Here is a 23,821-nt window from a genome sequence, read left to right as displayed (position 1 = left end):
AAAAAAATTAAACACTGGATTATTTTTGGAGTTTGTGTCACTAAAGAGGAGGGAAAAAATAGCTGCACTCGAGTTTTTATTGAGCCAATAACTGCATCTGTTTCCCCAAGTGATCAGCGATCACTTCGACATTAAATCCGAATTATAATTGGAACCATAATCACCCGCCTGCTCGTTCCAGGGTATTCTTTAACCGAACCTATTGCTTTTCTTTTCACAAAATCAGTTTAATTAGATTTCTGTGCACTGCACATCGGATCAACAGACCAAAGAAGGTGAAACACTTAATTTTTCTTAGACATTTTCTTTAATGCAAAAAAGTACAAACATATACAAAAAAAAAAAAAAAAAAAAAAATCACAGAAACATACGCATTTAAAAATAGGAGTTGTATTTGTATTTCAGACACAGGATCTTTTCATGTAACAAGTGTCAATAATAAATAAATAAATGCATTCTGAAAAATATTTTAGCACAGGTTGGATCCACACGGTCAGCCTGTAATGTGAGCTACACCACCAGTTGACAGTCTCACACCAAACGCTGAGACCACTACTCCAAAAATGCACGTTGACCTCCACAGTTTTTAAGAAAAAGAAAACAAAAAAAACAAGTCCAAACGCATTTTCATTTCTTGAGAAAATTAACAAGTAATATTTTTCAACACCCGCAGTCAAAAATATGAACGGAGGCGTCAACGCACGGCTGCAGGTCGGGCCTCCGCATACAGATCCCCTCCAGAGCTCATGTCTCCTTGGGTTTAAATAGAATGATCCCATGTATCCAGCATTGGACTCCAGATTTGTCCCATCAGAATGATTGAGAAGAATCAGCAGTAACCTGGAAGTTGGATAAGGCATTTATTAGCACTGATGTGTGCAGAAAGGTACACAAACTGTTGCTTCAGACCACAGTACAACTCTCTGGGGGAAAATGGAGGCATTCTCGAGTGGCTTTACGCTTTTTTTTAAAAGCTGAAAATCAAGCGCACCATTTAAGGTCCAATTCCTCCAGATGCTAGTGAGATGTTGACATGGACCAAGCGCCCTCCATCCTCCACACAGAGAAGGCGTAGCTCAGTCTCTCATGGGCCACATAGCTACAACTTGCCATTTTGGAGTCCAGCTCGTCACTTTGCAGCACCTGGCACAGGAAGTCGATGTATCTGGCTGCGAGTTTGAGAGTCTGTATTTTGCTGAGTTTGTCTGAGGGCAGAGTGGGGATAATTTTACGCAGCGCCGCGAACGCCTCGTTCAGGGATTGGGTCCTCTGGCGCTCCCGCACGTTTGCCATGACGCGCTGCGACTGGATGTCCTCGAAAGACTGGGGGCTGCTGCTGTTGGACTTCTTCCCCCTTTTCCCAGGGGTCGGGCTATCTGAGTCCTCCCCGTTTTTCCTGCTCGGTCTCCTCTTTCTCCCGCTTCTCTTCGGCTGTCTTTCCAGCTCCCCCTCGCTGTTGCTCAGGCTGTCCACAGGAGAGACGGGGGAGCTGCCGGACTCTTCCCCTAGGTTTTCCTCAGACATCTCCACTCGGGTAGAAGGTCAGAAAACGTCCCCCCCTCCAAGATTATTCCCGTCTCATGAAGACACAGAATTAATCCATCTGTAGGCGAGTTCTGCCTGGCTCTTCAGACACATCAGTATCCATAGATGTGTTCCTGGTAAGACAACTCTTTTCCGATTCTTGAGTAACTTTGTCAGTTCTTATAGGCTGCAGCGCGTAAACTTTTTTTGGGGGGAGGCGCAGGATTGGACAAGACGAGGAATTACGCGCAGCCAGGGGCGGGAGCCAGTGATGAAGAGTCAGAAAAGCTCCTGATCCAAATTCATAGCTGTGAAAAAGGTAGTTGATGCAAATAATGTGCAGCCCACACAAGTGTTTCTAAATTGTTTGGTTAAGTACTCAGCCAGCATGTGACTCAAAAGCACTTGAGGTACGTGAACGCATCATATTTAATAATACATGAAAGTTTTTGTGTACAGATGCTGCAAAAGGATATGTTCAGTGTTCATTTACCCGCATCTGTTTGAGCAAATCCCAGCAAATACAGTTTAGATTTATGTTTCCAAGTGTTGTTTAAATCACAATGAAATTTATATACAAAAAAGAAGCTCCCATAAAGATAACATATGATCCCAATCCTCATATTTGACATGCAGCCAGAAAGCACATTTTCTGACTTTAATCTTGGAGAAGTGATGCCTTACTGGCTTATCTCCCATTAGAGGGTAGACCTTCTTAGGTAGACCTGATCGTAGAACAACTTGAATTTGAAACAGATGGGAATTAAAGTTGCCCATCTATAAAACAATGCAGGCGGGTTTTACTGAACAGTTTCTGGTCGGAGATGGGGAGGGGGCCTGTTTTTAAGAGGCCGCCGTATTTACTGGGTTTGTGACAATATCCATCTTGTTTAGTGGAGGATTACTTTGTTTAGGTTGAGAGGGCCTTGGTCCACAGGAGCCGCATGGCTCAGGAAACAGGGGGCAGCCAGGGTCAGGGGTCACAACACCAAGGTGCATCCATTTACATCCCTGTGCAGGCCTGAGAGTGAAGTATTGTTCCAGCAGAAGCATTTCCCAGTTTACTGGCTGATATATGTTACGCTGACATAAAGAATTGCAGATGTCAACATGTTTGACTGGCTCATGAATGTACACTTTATTTTCATCACCAGTCCGCATGTTTCGGCTCTACAAGTTGCGAAATCTGGTGTATCTTGATGTGTGGGTGGCAGCTGAAGGATTCCTCAAGGTGAGCTCACCTGTGTGGGCGCTCTGTCCATGGTCCTGATCACACCATCGTTACCTGGCCTCACATGGAGCGGCTGAAAAACTCAAATCCCTTGACTTCTTTGTCGTGATAAAACTAAACCACTTTGATTTAATGTAATAAAGCAAATATGGGATTCAGGTGGCCTTTTTTTGCTCCTTCAATGATTGTTCCACTTCCTGTCTGGCCCTCATCTGCATCCGCAGTTTTGAATGTTACATGAATGTGTAATGCTTGTTTTGCCCCAAAATCTGTCTAATTCTCAGGTGAGGGTGTGTTGTCTCTTTTCTTTGTCGACCATTAAGAGTTTTTCTTTGCAGAGATTCCTGCTTCATTTTCTGCAAAGATCAGTAGAAATCAACTCTTCAATCACCCCCCCAAAACAAACAATGATTCCAGTCAGAGGGCTTCATCGTCAGTATCCTAAGCCTGCATCCCGAGAACACGCATCATCCCCATTTATATAATATTAACGAGTAAAAAGCAACAGCATTGACGCCCACTTTACATTTCGATTTCTTGGCAACGTTCTCTACAGAGTTCAACTATGTGCTGCTGAAGTGACTCTGAGAAAACACAGCTGCTCCTCCAGCATATGATGTCATCAGAGGACAACTCCTCCACTGTTGATCTTTAATAAAGACAAAACTTTCATCAGGCGGTTACGGGCTGTCATGGCCCCGGCAATTAACCAGAGCATGAGGACATCAACGGATCTGCTCGTTTTCTGGGTGTCATTCACCACGCACCGCTGTCCCATCGGCCAAACAGCGACAAAGTCCCCGTCGCTGAGCGGTAACAGGGTGCTGTGTTGTGTCAAGTGTGTATTACAGACTCGTGTGATGCGACACACCGGTTGTGAGTGACCCCAGGAGTGTCATGAAGTACCCTTCGCCGAGGTCACACCATAACAGACACGATTCAGCCTCCTCTCCGCTCAGTGCTGGCTCAGATCCGCAGAGACCTGTCTATTTTCACTGCCAGAGCGCTAAAAGGCGGCGATTGTCTATCAGCCCACTTGTATCTTTTGAAACAACAAACCGCAGTCTTTCACTCGCACGAGGCTCCCCGAGTTGACAGTAATATTCATGTTCACTCCATTAAAGCGTAAACCGCAGCGAGTCCGGCCGCCTGTGACAGATCACCTGCGAGAGACGCGGCGAGACAGGGGCGCACCCTTTCAAAGGCCAGGCCTAGATAGGCTCTAATCAGGCCCCGTCCGGTGAGGTCAAACAGCAAACTTGGATGACAGCATTTTCTCCCCCAACCTCCGCAAAGATCCCTGAGAAATCCAGACGTCGTATCAGAGGATTTCTGATAACAGCAGTCCAGGGAGAGAAGCTCTGCAGCGTTCCATTAAGGAGTGGAGGATGAAAACAAGCCCTTTATAAGCTGTCTGGACACGTAGGAGCCAGGCCTGCTGAAGTTAGCAGTAAAAGAAAGCCTTTGAAAGCAGAGTGCTTTGATGTTCCGGGTTCTAATCTCACTTTAAGTCACCGTTCTTGTGTTTGAGAGACAATTAAACCTTGTGAGGGAGAGGAGAGCGTGGCCGTCCCTGCTGTGCCATCATATCAAAAAAAAGGATTCTTTGGACTACAGAAGAGCTGAGGAAGAGCAGCATGAATGAGTGTAATGAGTGTTCTATTAGGTGTTGTCCTACAGGGCGTGTGGATATCAGACAGCTCTACCGCACAGTGACACCTTATTAGCCAATAAACCTCCAGTATGTTTTCACAGCTTGATGTGGAGACTGTGGAAGTACAGGGAACCTCTCTCTCTCATACACACACTCACACACTCACATAGTGAGGGCTCACATTTCATTGGTGGGACTTTAAAAACAACAACACACAAACCTACAGGAAAAAACAATTAACTTAGCTCAGTGAAAACACGGGAGAAGAATCACGGCAAAGGCCTCGTTGTCGGAACTGTTTCACGTTGAGACAGTCCTGCTGAAATGTGCAGTTGAATGTGTGACAGCTTGGAAATCCCACTCTGCAAACAAGAACATCTTCATCCCGTAGCACTTTTCTGGCTAATAGGGAGGTAAGAAGAAAAGGGTTTCAGAGAACTCGCCGGAGAAATCGTTCGCATGTTTCCCACCACAAGACAACCTTCATTTGGAGTCTCCAGGCAAAAGAAAATTTCCAAACCCTCAGAGGAAACGATGGCACATGTGCTGTACTGACATATCATCGGGACGCGCCCACATCCAAAAGTGCTCTGCAGGTGCACGTCGGAAATTCCAGAAAAGGAATAAATCGCCTCCATACGCTGCTCCCACGAGGGAGCTCTTCTGTTATTGTTTCATATTTTGAGCATAACTGACACGATGACTTGGCAAAAGCCCCCTAGTTGGGCCGTCTGCGCTGGTGCCCAATATGAGAAACAATAAAAACCGAGCTGTCTGTGCGCGACGCCAACAGCTGCAACGCTATCTGTGGCTCAGAGCCCGGCGAAATAAGCCCTGGAGGACGGCGCGTCCCTCAGACTTATGTAACTCTGAGCACAGTGCAGGTAGTCCCACGCCAGTCTTCGGGGTCCCAGTATGGGCCCTGGGATGAGTGGGGAGGTCAGGGAGAGTCCTCCAGCTGCACAGGAGGATGAATAGCAGAAAGGGAGGGGAGACATGGTCAGAGGTGTGAGTGTACGTGTGGGGGGGGGGGGGGGTAATGGTGAAACAGAGGGGGGGGTAGAGGATAGATAGATAGATAGATAGATAGATAGATAGATAGATAGATAGATAGATAGATAGATAGATAGATTGTACATTCATCCTCATTAAGGTTGTAAATTATGTCAGGTAGTAAAGACCCAAACGGCTCAAGTGCAGCTGTGTTCCCATCTCCCCCAGATTTGTGCTCACCTCTGCTTCTCCCTGTGTGTCAGTAACTCCTCCTTCTCCTCCTCCTCCTCCACCTCCTCCAGTCAGGGCAATCTGTCAGGACACAATAGGCTACCTCTCCAGCTATGTTGTTTTTGAAACGAGACCCCCCACCCCTTCCTCCTCCTCCTCAGCCCTGCTTCTTTTTCCTCGAGGGATTTCTCTGTTTGTTTCCTGGATGGCTGTTGTGCTCTCTCCTCGCTCATCAGAGACGAGGGTTTATGGAGCTATCGCCTCACACTTGGCCAGGAAATTTCTCAGTTGCGCTGAGAGTCAGTTTGGACATCGATGTCTCCACGATGGCTCATGCATAGTTAATGGGGTGTGTCACCAGTAGAACCAGTTGGGAGGACTGGCGTTGCCGAGGTCTCTCCGATTAGTTGGTGCGACGCTGTTGTGATGTGAGGATGTCTGTATCTTAGAAACAACCTCATGGGAAAGGACTTACATCATGAAATAAGCTAATTTTCTAGTCTTTTATAGCGTCTGATTGGAAGATGGACCTCTGTCTTGTTTGTGTTGTGGAGTCGGTGAACTTGTTGAGGAACATCTTTTTAAAAGCTCAGGCTTTATTAAAACGTTCTGCCTCCACATTCTCATCATTCTCGGCCCTCCTCCATCTGGTTTTTAGATCACCAACCAACTGGGAGCGTCATGGTTGGTATATCAGATCTGTCAGCAGACGTGCTCTTTGCCCCCCCCTCCCCATCCCCACGTGATCGCGGCACACCTGATAAAACTACGCACTCGCAGAGAGGATACGATCACGTCAACATAAATAATCCGGCCTCGGGGCCGACTCCATTCACTCTCACCTGATCCGGCCCTCGGCTGCGGTCGCTCTCTCGGATGTTTATCTTGTGTCCTCTCTTTCATAACCACAGTGCTCTGCCATGATGGAACGCTGTGAGGTTGGTTGATGGAAAAAGTGAGAGCGGAGCGAGGCATCCAGGGATGTGGATGGTGATTACTCACAAAGCTGCTCTAAAGGTCTGCCAAACACTCCAGGTTGTTTTCTCTCCTTTTTTTCCTTTTCTTGTTTCCCTGTGAGTCATTTAGTAACAGAGCTTCCTCCTTCCCAGCGGTGGTCATGGGAAGAGGCTCCGAACAGGCTGTTAGTCAGCAGAAAGGCATTGAACTCCGGGCAAAAATCAACACCTTGTAACACGCACCATCAACCCTGGAAGCGAAATATAGAGAGACGTTAAACGTTACAAGCTGACAGTGAGAATTCACAGCTTTGAAACAAAAAACGAGATGCTCATTTAAAAGACTTTTAACTTTTGTCCAATGCATGGAGTACCGATAAACAAACTTCATTCTCCATTGTGTTCTCAGCAACTTTCATTCGAAGCTGGACTTTATCCGTGTCCACATCACATAGTACCAAATTAGTGTGGTCCAGTGAGGAAAAGAAGGCGAGCAAAGGGAAGTGTGGTGGTCTCAGAGACACCGCCAGCACCTTGTGTGTACATAAATCACAGGGCTAATAAATTGAAAGCTAAATGACTTCTTGCCCTCGACATATATCATGGAGGCAAAGCAAATGAAGCCCTGTATACCCCAGAGGACAGAGGAATGCTTCTGTTCATAATGGTGATTTGTGGGCGGCTCTCTTGCTGTAGGAGTTAAAACAGGCCTGTTTAATGCATTATGGCCCCATCCAAAAGATGCATTTTGACGTTTTCTGAAAGGAGAACCAACAATTTAATAAACTTGACAACTTTATTTGTCATGCATATTGTTCATCCAATTTAGAATCAACTCAAGCATTTTTTCGTTGGTTAGACATCAAGATATACTCTTATTTAGGTCATCTTTAAACAGGTATTGGTAGGACAAATCAATCAGATTATCACAGATTAACTATGCACCCAAAACCTGTTTACGTTAGTACAATAGCGACACCTGGTGGACTAACTGTGTCACGTCATTTTTTTGAAGGAAAGGATTTTGATCTACGGGTTGAATACAAAACACCGTATTACTTTAATGTGGGTTTACGGGAGTGTATTACAAGTTATCAGATCATAAAAAAGTTCTAACTTTGAAGCACTGCCCGTCACTATGGCTACAGCCATTGCAGCCGCATAAATGCAATAAAGAGTCAAGTTTTTCTTGGCAGAATGATGGGATGATGGCTGGATGAAAATGCAATTTCAGCATTTTCTTTCAGCTCTTAAAGTAAACAAAATCAAGCCTGCAATCTGAGCCCTGCCCGAATCACCAGACCACATCCAGCCGCTGTGATTGGTTTCACAGAGTCCATTGTTCTGATGCAGAGATGCATCAGTCAGGAGCTCTGCGCCTCACACAGCACTAATGTAATGAGGATTTACTGTGTGTGTGTGTGTGTGTGTGGGGGGGGTCATGTTCAGTATGTGTCTCTGTGCATAAATGAAATTTTTACTTGAATGCAGCCAAACATTAACACAATGGAGGGGAGAATTCTCTGGGTACAGGTTTAACAGGCGTTTGTGTCACATTTGACAAGCTAATGTGTCAGATTTGTTGATAAGGTACAGCAGCAGGGCAAACAAGCTCCACTTACGGTACAAACAGGTTTCTATTGTATTGTTTCACAGAGAATGAATGAGAGACATTCTTACAGTATGACCACAAAGACCTTTTCTGTGAGTGAAAAATACAAAAGGGTGATTTATTTGATGATTCACTCTAAAAGAATGAATGAGTAAGTGATGTGTCAAAAAACATTACTTGTTTAAATGTTGTGGCGATTTTACTGTGGCTTTTTAAAATGTTCCTTGATCCATTAATGCATTCAGCAGAACCCTCCTACATGAAAAATGCATCATAGGGACCCAAAAGTCTGGTGGTTAAAGCTGGGAAGAAAAAAGTTGGATTAAAGTAGCTGAAGTTAAAAATATAATAAAAAGCTCTCACACAGTGGCTCCGATTCAGAAGTAAAGGACGATAATAACTTTCCCTCTCAGACAATTCCAACATTAAAACTGTCCACAGCAATAAAGAGATTCTTTTTACCAACATTATGAGTTTACATCAATATGTTTAAATACAAATGCACTGCAACATCTCAAATATAAAGTATATAGTTGTGCTCTGATGCTTTCTCCCGTCTGTCTATGTGTACCTTGCTTTAGGCACGGATTTATATAAACCTCAGCAGCACCTGCCACTTGCTGCAAACCTGTTGTTCCAGCCGTGGCGGTGCTCCGAGCGGCTCCTGTCATGTTTCCTGAGAGTCACCGCTGCCGGCTTCCATCGCGGCCCCACCTGCCTCCATCTGCTTGAACGTCCCTCTTAAAACCAGAGATCTGTTTCTGCCATTCATGTCATTCCAGTTTGTGACGGGTGAATCTCTCCCTCTGTTACACAACGCTCTTCTCATCTAATGTACTTTTTTGGTGGCATGTTCAGCGAGTTGAGCTAAGATCAGCGGAGCGGGTCAAGCTCTGTTTGCTAAAGAACTCACTGAGGTCTCAGCTGAAACCGGCTTAAACAAACAGTGGGGAGAAACGCAAACAGCCGGATAAAGTCAGCAAGGGATAAAGCGACACGTCAGAGGAAAACTCATCCTCATAACAAATAAAACACAAGGTTTTCAGGTTTGAATGAAACAAGTTTATCAAAACCTTGTAAAACACTTCAGTACCAAAGACATGAACCTTTAAACATTTGGCTTTCACTTATCAACACAATTAATTTACGATTTAAATGCCACATTCTTATGCATTCTTTTTCTTTTGCTCAATAATAGCACAAACTCATGCCTACCCACATATACAGTACATATACACCGTGACAACATAAATTATTGTTTGTTTGGGCATTGGGAAACTTTGGTGAAAAATCCATGAGATCCATGAATTCTCCGTATTTTGAACCCTTCATTTGTAAGTCAGCAACAATGTTCACATTTGTCAGCTCTATTCCTGACCTATACCATCCTACAGAAAGGAATTACAGTACATAAAAATAAGACTGTTAAGTTTAATCGAAACAAACAGTGATTACACTGCATGCCATTGCAATTAGATGCCTGGATAATGACGATAACGAAGTTCAAGGGAATGTGCAGCGGAAAAAAACACACGTGTTTTCACAGTCTGATAAGAACTCTCACTAAGTGAGTACAGTGCTCGTCCCACGTTGAGACTCAAAAAGTAGCTTCATATAAAAGAGAACTCCTGCTGGGCCAAAGTGGACACGAACCAGACCAAAACATCCCAACGCTGTTGGCTTGTCGCCAAAACGCTTCCGATTCTGCCCTCTGGTGCGCGGAGGTTGCCGTTGCCGCGGAGATGGCCTAACGTTCAGGAATTTTGAAAGGCAGCGTCTCTAAAGACATCCAGACAGTTGACGGTGACGAGGACGCCGGTCAGCTGCCTCCACTGTCTGGTGGCGGGATTTTTCATCTTGTCTAAGATCAGGTGCAGATCCTGGATCATGTCCTTGTAGTGGTCGCCATAACGCAGACTCCAGGAGTACAGGTAGTCATAGGCAGGCTTCCACATGGACTAAACCAGGACAGGAAATACAGTGATAAGGACCACCATTACAATGTCACTTCAAGGTCATTGAGGCGTCAAACTGACCTGGGAACAAACTTCGCCGTTCTTCCCTCGGTGAGGTGCCTCATAGCCCGCTATGTGAGCGCTGGAGAGTTTTCCTATTTTCTCTGCCAGCTCCCTCCATCGGACCCCCAGCTCCACAGCAGTGGACAAGATGACTGTGTCCTGGATGAGCTGGGCCACAAGATTCATGGAATCCATCCTCAACAGACCCTAAAGATGTGAAAGAGAGCAGAACGTCACAAAAACAGGGGCAGCGCGGCTAACGGGGTTCTGCACCTACCGTCAGGAGTTCGTGGAGGAACTTCCGCTTGGTTCTGTCCGTGTGGCAGTCCTCTTTCAGCTTTTCCAGAACGCAGGCCACTTTGTCGGCTTCCGTTTCGGCGCACCTCCGTAAGACCGTGTCGATGGACAGGTGGTTGTAGCCCAACACGTACGCAAAAGCTTTCCAGCTGGTTATGTGTTCCGTGACCAGTGTCTGGATGGAGGAGTACATGTATGTGAGCTTCCTGAAGGGCATCGTCATGTTGTCCAAGAGCACCTCTGTGGACAGTTGTATTCCGGTGAAGTCAATCACTTGGTCTCTGGCGATGAGCTTGACATTCTTGCAGTGCACCAAACCAGTCCTGCCTCGGAGGAATCCCACGTACCACTCTTTTACTTTTAGGTTGCCGACCGACTTGACGGTGTCTTTGGAAAGGAGGGCCAAGGTGTCACCCTTGAAGTACTCCAGGAGGTGCTCCACGCGGGGCTGACGCAGGACCGACTTCAGGGCCACGCCGTACCACTGCAGGTTGACGGGACGGTCTGTGAATTTGAAGAACTCTGGAATACTTTCTTCAGGAATAGGTAAGGTTGTCGCCATTTCAACCCGCTTTTCAATTGGCTTCGGCGTCCGTTTTTCCAGTCTGACGGGAGCTGCAGGAGGCGAAGACACTTTAAAGCGAGCGACAGTCACAGAGTCCGATTCCTGCACTTGCAATTCAAATTTAAAAGGGCTCATTTCTGCGTTGCTGGCGCACGACACCGCCACGGGCAGGTGCAAAATCGTCCCTATTTTCAGCTGACTCTGCCTCACTTCTTTCCGCTTGTCCTGGGGTTTGATTTCAAACACCGAGTCTGTCAGGGTAATTCCAATGCGCAGGTCGTTCACTTTGTCTGGTTTGAACCCGTGCTTCCCCCAAAGCTGCAGCACGAGAGGAGGAAGACTTTTGTTCCCTTTACAGATGACTGAAAATGGAAGCTTAGGCGGAACGTCCTCGTGGCAGCAAACCACTATGACGAACTTAAATGACGGGTGGATGTACCTGGGCCCGTAAACCGCTACCACGACCTGGCGGCTCAGGTAATCCCACACTGAGGTGGCGGGCGGCTGGATCGCTGATGCCTCCGCTACTGCGATCACAAAAAAATGTGTCTTTAGATCCCGGATCTTCATCTGCATCATGTTTTTGTGGACGCTACAGTTGTCCACTTTAAGGTACGGCCCTTCGCGCTTGTTGGACACCAGACCGATCACAGAGGTCATCACCTGACTCAGTGGGTCGCTCTTCACCTCCCCAGAAAGTTTCATCTCCAGAGTGATGCCCTCCTTCATGTTGATGTTGCTGAGGACCACCTCAACCAGCGGACTCATGGTCGTCTCATAGTTGCTGTTGAGTCCAGGAGGAGGGTCGAGCATTGATTTCAGCGTGACCTCCTGGAATTCTCCAGGAGGAACATGGCCCTCTGGAATGTGGATCCGGATTTCAGAGTGTGGTAACCGCACCGATCCGCCGGTGTGGCCGATCCTGGAGATGACCTGAGAGTCAGTGGCCTGGGTCTGAGCCCAGCCTGGACTCTGGCTTATCAGATTTAAATCCAGACATGAGCGGGTGAGCTGCCTGTGGCTCAGCCAGGCCATCTTATAGGCCTCTCTGTCGTTCTTTAACCACTCAAAATCTGGGTTCAGCACCTGTCCGGGTGGCCTGAAACTATTCTCCCGTTTGAGCACTTTTGCCTCCACACCATTCCGGACATCTAAAGCGCTCCTCCATCTCCCGGATTTGTTAGCTACTCGTTGCCAGTCCTCCAGGAACCCTCCCAGGCTGCCTTCATCAGACGATGTGCTTTTAACATCCTCTTTACTCCTCTCCAAACGCTGGTCTTTGGCTTCCTCCTTCACAGTTAAGTTAGAAACATCCCTGTTGCCATGAACAATATCATCTAAGAAAGGATTTGATCCCGATAGTTTTTCCCAAAAAGGATTTTTTGATTGCGATGAAAGTGACACTTCAGTTTGTAGAGTCGGCTGCTCAGATTTCTCAATCACTCGCATCCCGCCTGCGAATATGTTACAGTTTGGTAGAAACACTGTTACGATTAAAATTGAAATTTTAAAATTAAGAATATCCCAATTTGAATTTGGACTTTACCTTTGAGGTTATCAATTGAAACCCTGTCATCCAGATCAATCAGTGTCCCCTCAGATTTACTCCTGATGAGACTCCCAGCACGATGAAAGGACTTTGTTCTTCCAGCTGCCATTTTTCAGCCTGTGATCACAGATAATGCTGCTGTTTAATCACTGTTTTTCACTGTCATTCAATCTGCTGCCTTTAGTTTTCCTGATAAATTGATACAAACACAGAAAAGAGCATTTGAATTTCTCTTTGAATTAAAAAGCACATTTTTTATAATAGCATTTCCATGGTTTTCTATCATATTGTAATTGATATCTTATTCAAACACACAAGCTAAGTTATAAATTTAACATTAGCCTAACATTATTTTTAAATGAAATATAGTAACTATTCAAAATATTAGCGATCAATGAAGTTGCAGCCTAATAAATCTGAGCCATGGCAGCAAACAGCACAATGCCAGATAATAAAGCTGTTTGATAAATAAAGCTGTTGTTCTCTCCCACTTCCTCCCCCCAACTGTTTTGACCCCCGAGCCTTTCTCCAGAGCTTATTGTCTGTTTCTGATACTGTTCCACAGAAATTGGCATAAAGAATGAACTCTTCTCTCTGTCACTTGTTTGTGTAAAAAGAAACTGTTCATTCTCAACCTGCCAGAGTGAGTCAGTCATTAATAATGTGGTTTCTTACACCAGTGCACAAGAACAGGTTGGTCTTGTCAAGCCTTCAAACACCATACTTAACACTGCTCTGTCCTGATCAAAGCAAAAACACTTAAATGCTGTTTAATTATGCTTCGCTTATATGATAGAATTATAATATTGTGAAAATGTTCTTTTGAGAATGTTAAAGGAAAGTGTTATGCTTGTAGAAACGTGAAAGACATATTACAATGTTAATAATCTCGAGAATAATTTCTGAACAAAAATAGTCCAATACTAATCTTACATGTCTTTTGAATTTAAAATGTATCAGGCGAAGATTCCGAACAGGTTAATATGATGTAGTTACATATTAATCTAACTAATTATTTAAGATCCTTGGTCAAATAGGGGGAGAAACGAAATAAAGTGTGATCTCACCGTCGGCATAGGAAGATCGTATTTCCCTCTGGTGCGTTTGCACGAAAACACACTATGACCACTGACAGGTCTTTTCCTGGGCGTATGTATGAGGGTTTTACTGTTTGTTCTTTCAACGTGACGTGTTTGTAACTTTGCGTTTGAACCCAGCGAAGGAGTGGCCTGTTGGAGTTATGAAACTACAATACCCACAATGCACCTTCTTGTTGACACAAGCGACACTGAAACTCAGCGGCTGACCCACCTGTAGTTTCGACAGGAGAGATATGGTGATAATAGTGTCATGGACTGGGCTGTTAAGTCAGATATTTATGTTTAGATAAGGGAAGACAAAGGACAAAAATGGCTAAATATTTTGTAAAATGGCTATATGTACATTTGCACAGCAGCTTCGGGCGTCCGCATTGCTTTGAGGCTAATTTGCTAGTTAAAGCAGGAGGTTTCCTGAACATTAGGAAGCCAAATAAAGATGGTCAAGCCTTTAGGGGTTTATTGATTTCACTGTGTTACACAGTAACCGATAAGGTCAAAGTGAGCTGAGCTTAATCTCATCAAGGACAAGAGCTACGTTATCTCAAAAAACAGGTAGTAGGATGTACCGATGACTAGATTACTAACGGAGACTGCCCATACATTTAGAATATAGGCCAAACCACCGATATGTAACAGGAACCCACTGTTTTAGTCTTGTGACGTTGAACACTTGGATTGTTACAATGTATAGAAATGCTTCCGTCTACAGAGGCCTTCCATTCATTCAGAAGGGGACTGCAACTCTGGGACTTTGTAAATGGTGGCTGCAGAAATCTGGGTTATTAAAATGGGCCTGCAGGATGAACCTACATCCTCTTAAAACAGGAACACTATAAATATGTAAATGTGTTCTAGCTGTGACCAATCGAGTATTTCACGATTATTTCTCCGAAGCCCGGAGTTTACTTGTGTCTGCCACTTGGGGGAGCTATTTTCCCACCAGTCCTGCAGTCGGACTACACCAAGAAGGAACTCAAAAGTTTTAGCTTTGGTACAACAAAATTTAGAATCTGCTGGGCAGCTACTGCACCGAGACAGTCAGACTGGATGTCTGACATAGCTGTTGTTACTGCTGCTATTCACTGGAGGAAATGGAGTTGACTGGGCTGTCGTTCACCTGTTGATTTGCTGTGAGAGGTCAACATGTCGGCCATGTTGGAGTTCGCTCTGAGATATTTCATGCCAGAGAACATGCTATTGACACCCCAAAACTTACCTTCTTCAGGAGCAGACAAGCAGGTGATTACCTTAGAGGAGATGGCTTCATTGTGTGATCAAGCTTTTCGGTCTGAACATCCCAGTAGATGCAAAAACCTTAGTGGCACTTACTCCAGAATCAGGTGATCTGAAGTCCTCTCAAACAACTGCAGGTTACAGCCAGCAGCAGGCACACTGACACGTCTGCTGTATCACAAGGACGTGTTCTGTAAGCCGAGCAGCTTTTTTTTTTTAGGTTTAGTAGCTGTGACAGATGAAGCGGCACCTGTGATATAACATAAATCGATCTAAATTGCTGCACACATTGTACGGCGTCGGCCCTGGCAGCCTAACAGCAGCCGTGTTAATTATTTTCACTAACCTCGCCAAATTGGCGTCCCCTGGCGAGCGGTCGGTTTGATGATAGTGTCAGTGTGGTTGGCAGTTTTAACCACGAGGCTGCCCACAGATGCATCTGGATTTGCTTTACAGCTTTAGAAAAAGCCATCATGTGGTTGAAAAATGAGCTTTTCCTGCTGCGTTCTCTGTGTGTGGATTTTAACAAAGCTGACTCCTAAAAACTATTTGGATGTTATTTATTTTTCATATTTTCTAGGCGATTGGATAAAACTTGATCCATATACGAGCACGGTGAGAATAAATGCTGCCGTATGGTCATATTGGTCCGTCTTTGTGGTATTCTTGCATATATTTTATTCTTTTCTATCCCAATATAACTTTGACATGACTGTTTTGTGACAGGACGTTCAACTGTTGAAGGCCAGGGAGAGGAAAAAGGCCATGTAAGTTTATTGTATATGACACCACCCAGAATATTCCTACTGATCTATGTAACTAAGTTTTTGTTTTGAATAATATTTCAGAGACATTCTTCAACTCAAGAATTCTGTGTCAGAACATTTTTTCATCATTTTTCCCAGTTATTTTCTCTCTTTACTGTCACATGTAGGAATTCAACTTGTTAGATAAAATTTAATAAAACAAAAATAATCTGTGCTGCTTGTCATGATGTTTTTAATAAAGAAAATACCTGTAATTCAGAAAAAGCTTTTTTCTTATTATGAAAAGATACCCTCTGATACTTCTCTGGAAATGTTTTAAATTCTTAAAGTAAAATAGTTTGTGGTTTGAGGTTGTTCCTTTGTTTTGTCCCTGCAGCATTTCCTGCTTGACCGCATCATCACTGAAGAAGAAAACGCAAAGGTGGGAAACCTGCAATTATGCAGTTGTAATTTATTCTTTTTAGAATTTAAAGAAGATTCAGGTGAGGAGAAACAAGAGAGAAAGAAAAGGGGTGTTTTTCCAGGGGTGCTGGATACACTGAGGAAATGCTCTCATACAGCAAAAAGTGCATTATGGTTATAATTTATTTTTTTTATAAATGATAGTCTTTGTGTGTTGTTCTGATGAGTTATGGTCTATACTTTCCATAATTCCCAGATTTTATTATGATGGACTAAGTTGTGGAAGTGTTTTGCTGCTTGTAGTTATAGTTTTTGTATTTTTTAAAAATTTAGTTGAAGGAATGAATGTTCATATTTTAGAATTTTAAAAATAGTGACAAACAAGCCTGTTTTTCAATTCACTTTAAACAGTTGCTGGTTGTTTAGGCCGCTAGATGGCGCTTTAGGCCTGTTTAGCTGTGACAGAAGTTAAGACGTGTTTTATCTATTCAATAATAATTCAATTATAAAAGGCAAAAAGAATATCCTGTTTTAAGACGTCTTTCGAAAGATCATGTTGTAAATTGTTTTGGTATATGTAGATATTTCACGAATCCTTTCTAATTTATCTCTCTCTCTGATCCTAGTTTCACATTTTTAAAACGACCACATTTGACGGCGTCGAAATGTGTTGCTGAAAAATGGCAGGAATAACAGAAGTCAAATAAACGATCTTGTTATAAAATGTTTGACTATAAGTAGTGAAAACAGGGAAAAATTCGAAGGAATTCACAGACTTTTATCTCGGAAAACTAATAGTTACAGAAGACCGAGGACTGAATACAATTAAATTATTAAGACAACTATATTAATAACATCAATAACCTAAATTAATATAGTTACTATAAGCTATTTATAGGCCCATTTAATAAAGTTACCTCGGGCAAGAATATGCGCCGATGGTTGCAAAGAAAATAACTTTAAATGTAGCCAACTACTAAAGTTAGGGTTAGTTATTATATATATATAAGTTATTTTGAGGATAAATAACAGCATACCGTTTATGTTGTTATTTATGTTAAAATTATCAAAAATAAATCGAAAGATTAGCATTCCACCCGTTGATCCTGGGCTAATTTGAAATTCAATCAGTGAAATCCAATTCAGTCCGAGATTTAGAGATTAATACCTAATTTTATTCACAAACGTCTATCTTAATAGCATGCTTTGTTTTATTGTTTCATTTTACTATTTGGTTGTAACAGAAATCAGGGACAGGCCACGAGTTTGCTCCCGGCCATTTCAACTTTATGGCCTTCTATTAATGAAATAACATTTTTGTCATCTCACCAATTCCAAAAACGGATCGATCAACTACCTCTGAATTCATGTCTGCACTTTATTGAGTGGCTTCAATAAAAAAGCCATTCTCGAAGGGAAAGAAAAGTCATTGTAAAATTAAAATCACTTTACAACATGCGTCTTTAAATTAAATGAATGGGTAAACAGTAAATGATTTCAAAACCTTACAAATAAATTCAAAGTGCGCCTAAAGATATACCCCTAAATACAAGAAAAAGTCGTGGTTAAATATAACTCCCCACAAATACATTTCATATCATGTCGAAGAAAAATCAAAGTACATTTTTCCGTATATTTTCAAATATTTACTAGAGTCCATATGCAACTAGAAATACCTATACAAAATCGTCTCCTGGGCAAATACATAACTCACCTTTACACTGGGCTGTAATTATTCTAACCTACATTTCTTATATTTACAACATCATTTCGCAGCCAAGTGAAGTAACCACAACTTCCAGGCTGTGGAGGACATCGCAATATGGGATATAAACCTACAACTGCACCGTCTTTACGTATCCCACCATACATCTTTACATCCTCTATGGACAAAAAAAAGAGAAAGAATATCTTCTGCTCTGTCATAAAGTGCCACAGTTTGGTTCTGGATGTGTTTTTAACAGCAGTAGCACAAGTCGCAGTGTTTTCTGTAGTTTACGTTTTCAAATCCCAAAATATCAAGTGGGAGTTTCAGAAAGCTTCGGCCCTGTCAGACCGCAGATATTTAATGAGAAGTTTCTCATGGGACAAATGTGGGATTATGGAATTCTGTCTCGTCAGATGGACAGTGAAACGTTGCAGTAACGTTGAATTATTTTTTTTCTTTAAATGGCGACACTTAAGCATGTTTGCATACATTTAGTATGTCCACTTCCACGTCCTCTCGGACATGTTTCATCGCAACACTTTGTTGTTTTACAGTTTCACGTCGGAGGAGTTTTTAGAGGCCGTTCATGCCGACTCCCTGGGTTGCCTCGGGTGGGTGCAACAGGTCAGGGGAATGGCACGGGGGGCTGCCCGCCGCGCTGTGCTCGCTGTCGGTGTCACTCCCTCTCTTCCCTCCGCTGCCCCCGGAGCCAGAGCCGGCGGACCCCCCAGCGCTGTGAGTTTTTACATGTTTACTGAGGTGGTCGCTGCGCATGAATCTCTTGTTGCACACCGGGCAGGCGAACCTTTTCTCTCCGGTGTGGGTGCGTAAATGTCGCTGGAGCTCATCCGAGCGCGTAAATCTCTTCCCGCAGAAGAGCCAGTTGCACACGAACGGCCTCTCGCCGGTGTGCCACCTCAAATGCGCCTTCAGGTGCGACGTTTTCCCGTAAACCTTCCCACAGCCGGGGATATGACAGCTGTGGAGACCTTTCCTCCTGAGACTTGCGCCTGCCGGTCCGAGTCTCTCCGCCTCCTGACAGTTGGGACAGTCGCAGGTGGCTCTACCCGAGTAGCGCCGAGAAGATGACCTCGGAGACCCGGCTAAAGACGCAGGTGGACCGCCAGAGAGCATAGTCCCACCTGTACCGGCTAATGGAGACGGACTTGTGTCCGGGTAAGAGGACAGCACCGGTTTGAAGCCGTCCATCAGGTGCTGGCCAGTTGTCAACAGGTGCGGCGAGGGATTTGTGCTGAAAGCAGAGTGACTCAAAGTCGAGTAATCAGAATTATATCCGCCCAGAGGAGAGTGCAAGGAGGTCTGGAGTCCACCGGAATGTAAGGAGGTTTGTAGTGCCGCTCCGTTGGGATTTTGAACGTCAATCCAGCCTGCTCCCATATCCCACCACGCAGACGCCCCGGTTGTTCCGACATCTCCTGTGGGGATACCGGGGTGAGATGACTTGAACCAGGACTCGTATGGATGCGCAACGCTCATCCTTGGATAGATACCCTGCAAACTGTCCACAGAGGTGTGCACCTTCGAGATGAACACCGGCTGGTGGCTGGATTCTTGCGAACTATTGGAAACGGAGGCTTGGAACACTGAGTAATCGTTCCCAAAGTGTGAACTAGACGTGGTGCCGGGCGTGAGGGAAAAGGCACTGGATCCGTTGGAGCTGTTGGTGCCAAAAGAGTCCGTGATGCCGGTTCCGTTGCGGGACACCCCGAAGCCGGACAGGCCGGATCCGAGGCTGCAGCTGCTCGCGGCGGCTCTTTTCCACGGGTGAAAGCCTTTTCCAAACGACGAGGAATTATCCGAAATAGTCGAGGGCGAAGGGCTCGGACTCCCTATTTTGTTGCATGTTGCAGCTAGCATGGCTAAAGGAGTCGATCCCAACCTCGGCTCCTCCTGAGAGCAAAAGGAAAGCAGTAAATGACTGGTCAGCCCAACAAGTTTAACAGGTTCTTTACTGGGGTTCCTGCGCAGCATTTCACCCTCAAGGACAGTAAGAAGTTACCAAAATGTTTCGTAAGTCTCAGCAGATGCTTCAAAATCATTGGAAATGACAGTGTGTGGTTATTGTATTATTATTATTACCTTTTAGTAGAAAACTTAAGCAACTGGCAGCTTTTACAGAACGCAGAAGAGGGTGCCAAATAAAACAGGCATGCTCTACAACCAGCAGGACGGAGTTAAATCCAGTTTACAGGCTTTCTCGGACGACCACTTGCTGGAACTATGTTTGAGCAACTACCTTCGGTGCTACTTTTGCGCCTGCTGTAAGTTTAATCCCCGTCCGGCCGGACAATGACAAGAACCAATTAAACCAGTAAGAAAGTCCTTTCGACTCACCCCTAGAAGTGAAGTTGCCATCACACAAAAACACTGCCCTCCTCACAGAATCTTTTTATATTTATGAATCAGAGCCACTGTTTTTTTTAGAGGTGCGCAATACAATGATGTGTTCCGCCCATTCTTCCACAATTGTAGGCTCCTCTCCGGCTTTGAAGTGGCGCTGTGACACGGGCGTCCAATCAGCGGCCGCGTCCCGCCGCACCGCCGCAAACGACCGTGAGGTCATCAATAGAGCCCCCTCAGACAGCTCTCCACCCTCGCCCACCCCCACCGCCGCCCCCTCCATAATAAAAGACAGCGGAAGGAAGGTAAAGTTAAATGAGAGCGAATTAAGAAGGAGGTATTGGGGTGGGGTGGGGTGGGGGCGCTTGTTGTTGAAATTTTACAGAATATCAGGTTATAAATTTTGAAGGAAGGGTTGATGGGGTGGCAGCCTGTTGATGGTGGATCCAGCAGGTTCGCCTTAACCAGCGACGTCAACACAATTGCTGCAAATCCAATCCAATCAAAGTTGACTTATATTTATTTTAGCAGCATCTTAAATGATTCTTGAGCTCAAAAAGTGCCTTCCACGAGTACAAGTAAGACACCTATCAAAGCCGCGACAGGTTTACTTTATAAAAAAAATCTTTATTATACTGAAATTATTTCTGTTCAGGCATAACTTTGTATGTTTTAACTGTCCAAGACTTAATATAGACAAACTATTAGGACACAGAGGCTTCATTGTTCTGACCAAGGACCGATATTACACCGTCTCAGACGTTCACATCACTGTAATTGTGCTCAATTATGGTAATAGTTTTGATTAAAACTGTATAGTTGGCGCATTCCGGTGGAGGATTATTCCGTGTATTGCCCGAAAGCATCACGCACTGATTTGTAAAGTTCATATTTTGGAATGGCAACACAAAAAAAACAACCTTGTGAAAACGCGTAATTGGTGGACACGTTGGAGAGTGCCACAGATTAACAGATTATTTGGGCCACAAAAGCACTCTGTGTCAGAATGAAATTGTAAGACGGCTGGGCTGAATTGCTTCATCGTTTTCCCCGCTGACATTTAGTTTTATCTTCAGAGGAAGCTGCTGTTACATAATAAGAACGTGAAGGCAAAAAGCGCGTTGAACCCTGGCACATTCGTCGGCGCTATTAGCATGCAGTGCGCTCCGGAGGCATAAATTTCATTTGAATTTCAAATTTAATAACGCGGGAGGTTTTTAATCATCGGCGGTTTTATTTGTTTGATATTAACATGCTTATTGACCGGGTCTGTTGACCAGCCTGGTCATTACAGGACGTGGAAAAGTTAATTAAAACAACCAGGGATTATTCATCACATCATCTGCCTAACCCGTGTCGCTTCCTTTATTACACAGCGTGATAGATGGACTAACTGATTAATCCTTGTGTTTCTAGGATTGGACAAGAGCTTTTTGGATTAATTTACACTGCCGTGCCTTCATGTGTCTAAAAATGAAGTGGAGAAAAAAACATTGTTATCATTCATACAGTGAAAGAAAAAAAAAGGCAGATGCAGGAACATACCGTGCACTTATCTTAATAGATTTTGTTGCATCACATATGCAGTTATTATTCTTTCTTGAATAATTATTTACAGATATTTTAAAAACACCCGTTTACACGTGCAGTTTTGCATGTATGTATTTCTTTGCAGTTCCTTCACATATCCGCTTTTCCAATAATAAACCGACACCACTCCATAAATGAATCAAACGGTTTACTGACGCTCTAAAGATTCAAAAACGGGTCGATCTCGTTTATTTCATTACATTCCAGCTAAACTAATCATTTGATGCGACCCCAGCATCCCGTCCACATTATGTAATGTGAAAGCGAGTAAAATGTGCCGCTGTAACGAGGAGAATAAAAGCCACATACCGTGTGCCTCCGCTCCGATGTGCATTGATTGACCCTCGGTGTTTGCTCTCAGAAGAGTAAAACACATCTCCTGGCGCAGCTGTGAGCGTGGACCACGCCAAAGAAATGTTATGCTGGCAATTCAGGTAGGAACAACTTTCTTTAAAAAAAAAAAACAACAACCTTTGTGATATACACACATACACGCCACATAAAACTAACCTGATAAATAATATGCCAAATGTAACCAATCTTTTTTTTGCCGAGGAGGGGACGGTCATTCATAATATTGAGCGCAATGGGGATTTTACGCATTTAAGGAGCGAGGTGGGCTGCCGCTACGGGGGGACACGTTGGCCTCTGGTGACAAATTACCGAGTGATCACACCAGCAAGACTGATGTCAGAGGTCAGTGTGATAACTGCTCGACAGAAAACGTGTTGCCGACGAAGCCACAGGGAGATATTTAATTCACCTCTATTTTCGAATCTCGTTGTAAAATTTATTTAATTTTCCCGGGGAAAAAAAAAAATCCCCTTTGTTGCCTGTTGCGTCTATAGAGTCGGTCCTACTTCATATGGTGCGCAGGTTGTTCTTAACGCGCGGCGGTAACTGTAAGCCGCAGTGAACAGATGTCCCCATTCAAGGCTTTCTTCTCCTCCACACATGGGCCATATTACCATCATGAAATCAAACTCAAAACCTGTCCCTTTAGCCGCTATAATGACCGAGTTATTCTGGGCCGCTGAGCACGAACAAAGTGGGTTCAATATTGCGTGCTGCAGAATCACGGCTCTCAGGGTCGGGAGAAAAGCGTCATGGCAGACGTACACAATATATATTTAACGTGGAGCAACGAGATAATCTGACACTTCCTCTTAAAGATGACCCTGGAACTCTGAAAGTAATGCTTTTAATACGTTGCAGATGAGTGGATTTAATATAGTTTTCTGCTATTTACTTAAATAAATAAGCAATACTGATGATATAGAGTATGCTTTCATTTTATTTATAGATAGATGGATAGATGGATGGTTTGGGGGTTGCTTTCTCTCTTCACCAGGAGGGTGAAATAGCAGATGTCCGTCTACACTTTGTGCTGCCAAGTGGGTCCAGAGTGGGGCGGCCACAGACACAAGGGCCCAAATGGCACCACAAAAGATATGCAGGAAGCCCCTCTCCGCCTGGGTGAGCCACAGAGAGGGTCTCCCTTCTCTCTGCCAGTCCACAGGCCGCGGCAGCGGCGGGGCCATGTGTCACCGGCTGGCGTGCGCGTCGCGGCGACACTCGCACATAAACATAAATAAGCATGCATATGTAGGAATGTGCAAAGACCAACCGGGCTCATCACTGGCATCGTCTCCATCACACCTGCACATTGCACTCAGAGCAGAGCCCATTAATGATGTCGTTTTTTGCAGTCAGATATTTTTATTATTCAACTTTCAAATGAGCAGCTGAAACCTGAATTTCCAACGCTGTGCTTGTTGTTGGCAAACAGCTCATCGGTTTGTGTATCGCAGCGGAAATCTGGCATTTTTCTTTTGTCCGCGAGGTCATGGAAAGTGGGTAAAAAGGCCTTGAAAGTGCTCCAAGCACAGGTGTGCACCCTGGCCTGTGCTGAAGGGGTGCACTGAACCATAAACAATGATATAAATGTCTGGCAAATAAAATGGCTAGTTAACAATCTTTTGACTGCTCTAACCTCCGAGCCTTTGTTGTGTATCGATCAACCAGCTGTT

The 23,821-nt window shown here is 44.3% G+C and overlaps 3 protein-coding genes and 1 long non-coding RNA gene across 9 annotated transcripts; 1 reads left to right on the top strand and 3 right to left on the bottom strand.

Moving 5' to 3' along the window:
• Nucleotides 1-288: 288 nt before the first annotated feature.
• Nucleotides 289-1,555, bottom strand: twist1b (twist family bHLH transcription factor 1b). 3 transcript variants are annotated; one of them, XM_011605620.2, is made up of 2 exons: nucleotides 992-1,555; nucleotides 289-840 (listed from the first exon to the last, which is right to left on the bottom strand). In XM_011605620.2, exon 1 carries the CDS (start codon nucleotides 1,522-1,524, stop codon nucleotides 1,018-1,020), a length of 507 nt encoding a protein of 168 aa, XP_011603922.1. In that variant the 5' UTR covers nucleotides 1,525-1,555; the 3' UTR covers nucleotides 289-840; nucleotides 992-1,017. The 3 variants fall into 3 exon arrangements, with proteins under 3 accessions (XP_011603922.1, XP_011603923.1, NP_001098069.1); XM_011605621.2 differs by having other exon boundaries at nucleotides 1,111-1,555; NM_001104599.1 differs by lacking the exon at nucleotides 289-840 and having other exon boundaries at nucleotides 1,018-1,524.
• LOC105416707 (uncharacterized) lies at nucleotides 1,519-2,913 on the top strand. The gene is made up of 3 exons (XR_964676.2): nucleotides 1,519-1,661; nucleotides 1,748-1,843; nucleotides 2,679-2,913. It is a non-coding gene; the product is annotated as an uncharacterized lncRNA (long non-coding RNA).
• A 6,327-nt stretch (nucleotides 2,914-9,240) lies between these two features.
• On the bottom strand, nucleotides 9,241-13,819 carry macc1 (MET transcriptional regulator MACC1). Of its 2 annotated transcripts, none has more exons than XM_011605740.2 (5): nucleotides 13,698-13,819; nucleotides 12,628-12,747; nucleotides 10,497-12,535; nucleotides 10,238-10,426; nucleotides 9,241-10,159 (listed from the first exon to the last, which is right to left on the bottom strand). In XM_011605740.2, exons 2-5 carry the CDS (start codon nucleotides 12,737-12,739, stop codon nucleotides 9,956-9,958), a joined length of 2,544 nt encoding a protein of 847 aa, XP_011604042.1. In that variant the 5' UTR covers nucleotides 12,740-12,747; nucleotides 13,698-13,819; the 3' UTR covers nucleotides 9,241-9,955. The 2 variants fall into 2 exon arrangements, with proteins under 2 accessions (XP_011604042.1, XP_029694823.1); XM_029838963.1 differs by having other exon boundaries at nucleotides 12,628-12,819; nucleotides 13,698-13,798.
• A 3,673-nt stretch (nucleotides 13,820-17,492) lies between these two features.
• On the bottom strand, nucleotides 17,493-22,248 carry sp8b (sp8 transcription factor b). 3 transcript variants are annotated; one of them, XM_029839292.1, is made up of 2 exons: nucleotides 22,101-22,248; nucleotides 17,493-19,751 (listed from the first exon to the last, which is right to left on the bottom strand). In XM_029839292.1, the coding sequence occupies exon 2, from the start codon at nucleotides 19,716-19,718 to the stop codon at nucleotides 18,414-18,416; it is 1,305 nt and encodes a 434-aa protein (XP_029695152.1). In that variant the 5' UTR covers nucleotides 19,719-19,751; nucleotides 22,101-22,248; the 3' UTR covers nucleotides 17,493-18,413. The 3 variants fall into 3 exon arrangements, with proteins under 3 accessions (XP_029695152.1, XP_029695151.1, XP_003966248.1); XM_029839291.1 differs by lacking the exon at nucleotides 22,101-22,248 and adding an exon at nucleotides 19,941-20,351; XM_003966199.2 differs by lacking the exon at nucleotides 22,101-22,248 and adding an exon at nucleotides 20,196-20,342.
• Between the last annotated feature and the right edge of the window lie 1,573 nt (nucleotides 22,249-23,821).

The sequence above is a fragment of the Takifugu rubripes genome, chromosome 7, assembly GCF_901000725.2.
Source record: "Takifugu rubripes chromosome 7, fTakRub1.2, whole genome shotgun sequence".
NCBI classification, from domain to species: Eukaryota; Metazoa; Chordata; class Actinopteri; order Tetraodontiformes; family Tetraodontidae; genus Takifugu; species Takifugu rubripes.
The sequence above is the reverse complement of the archived record's forward strand: the minus strand, read 5'-3'. Positions and strand labels throughout refer to the sequence as shown.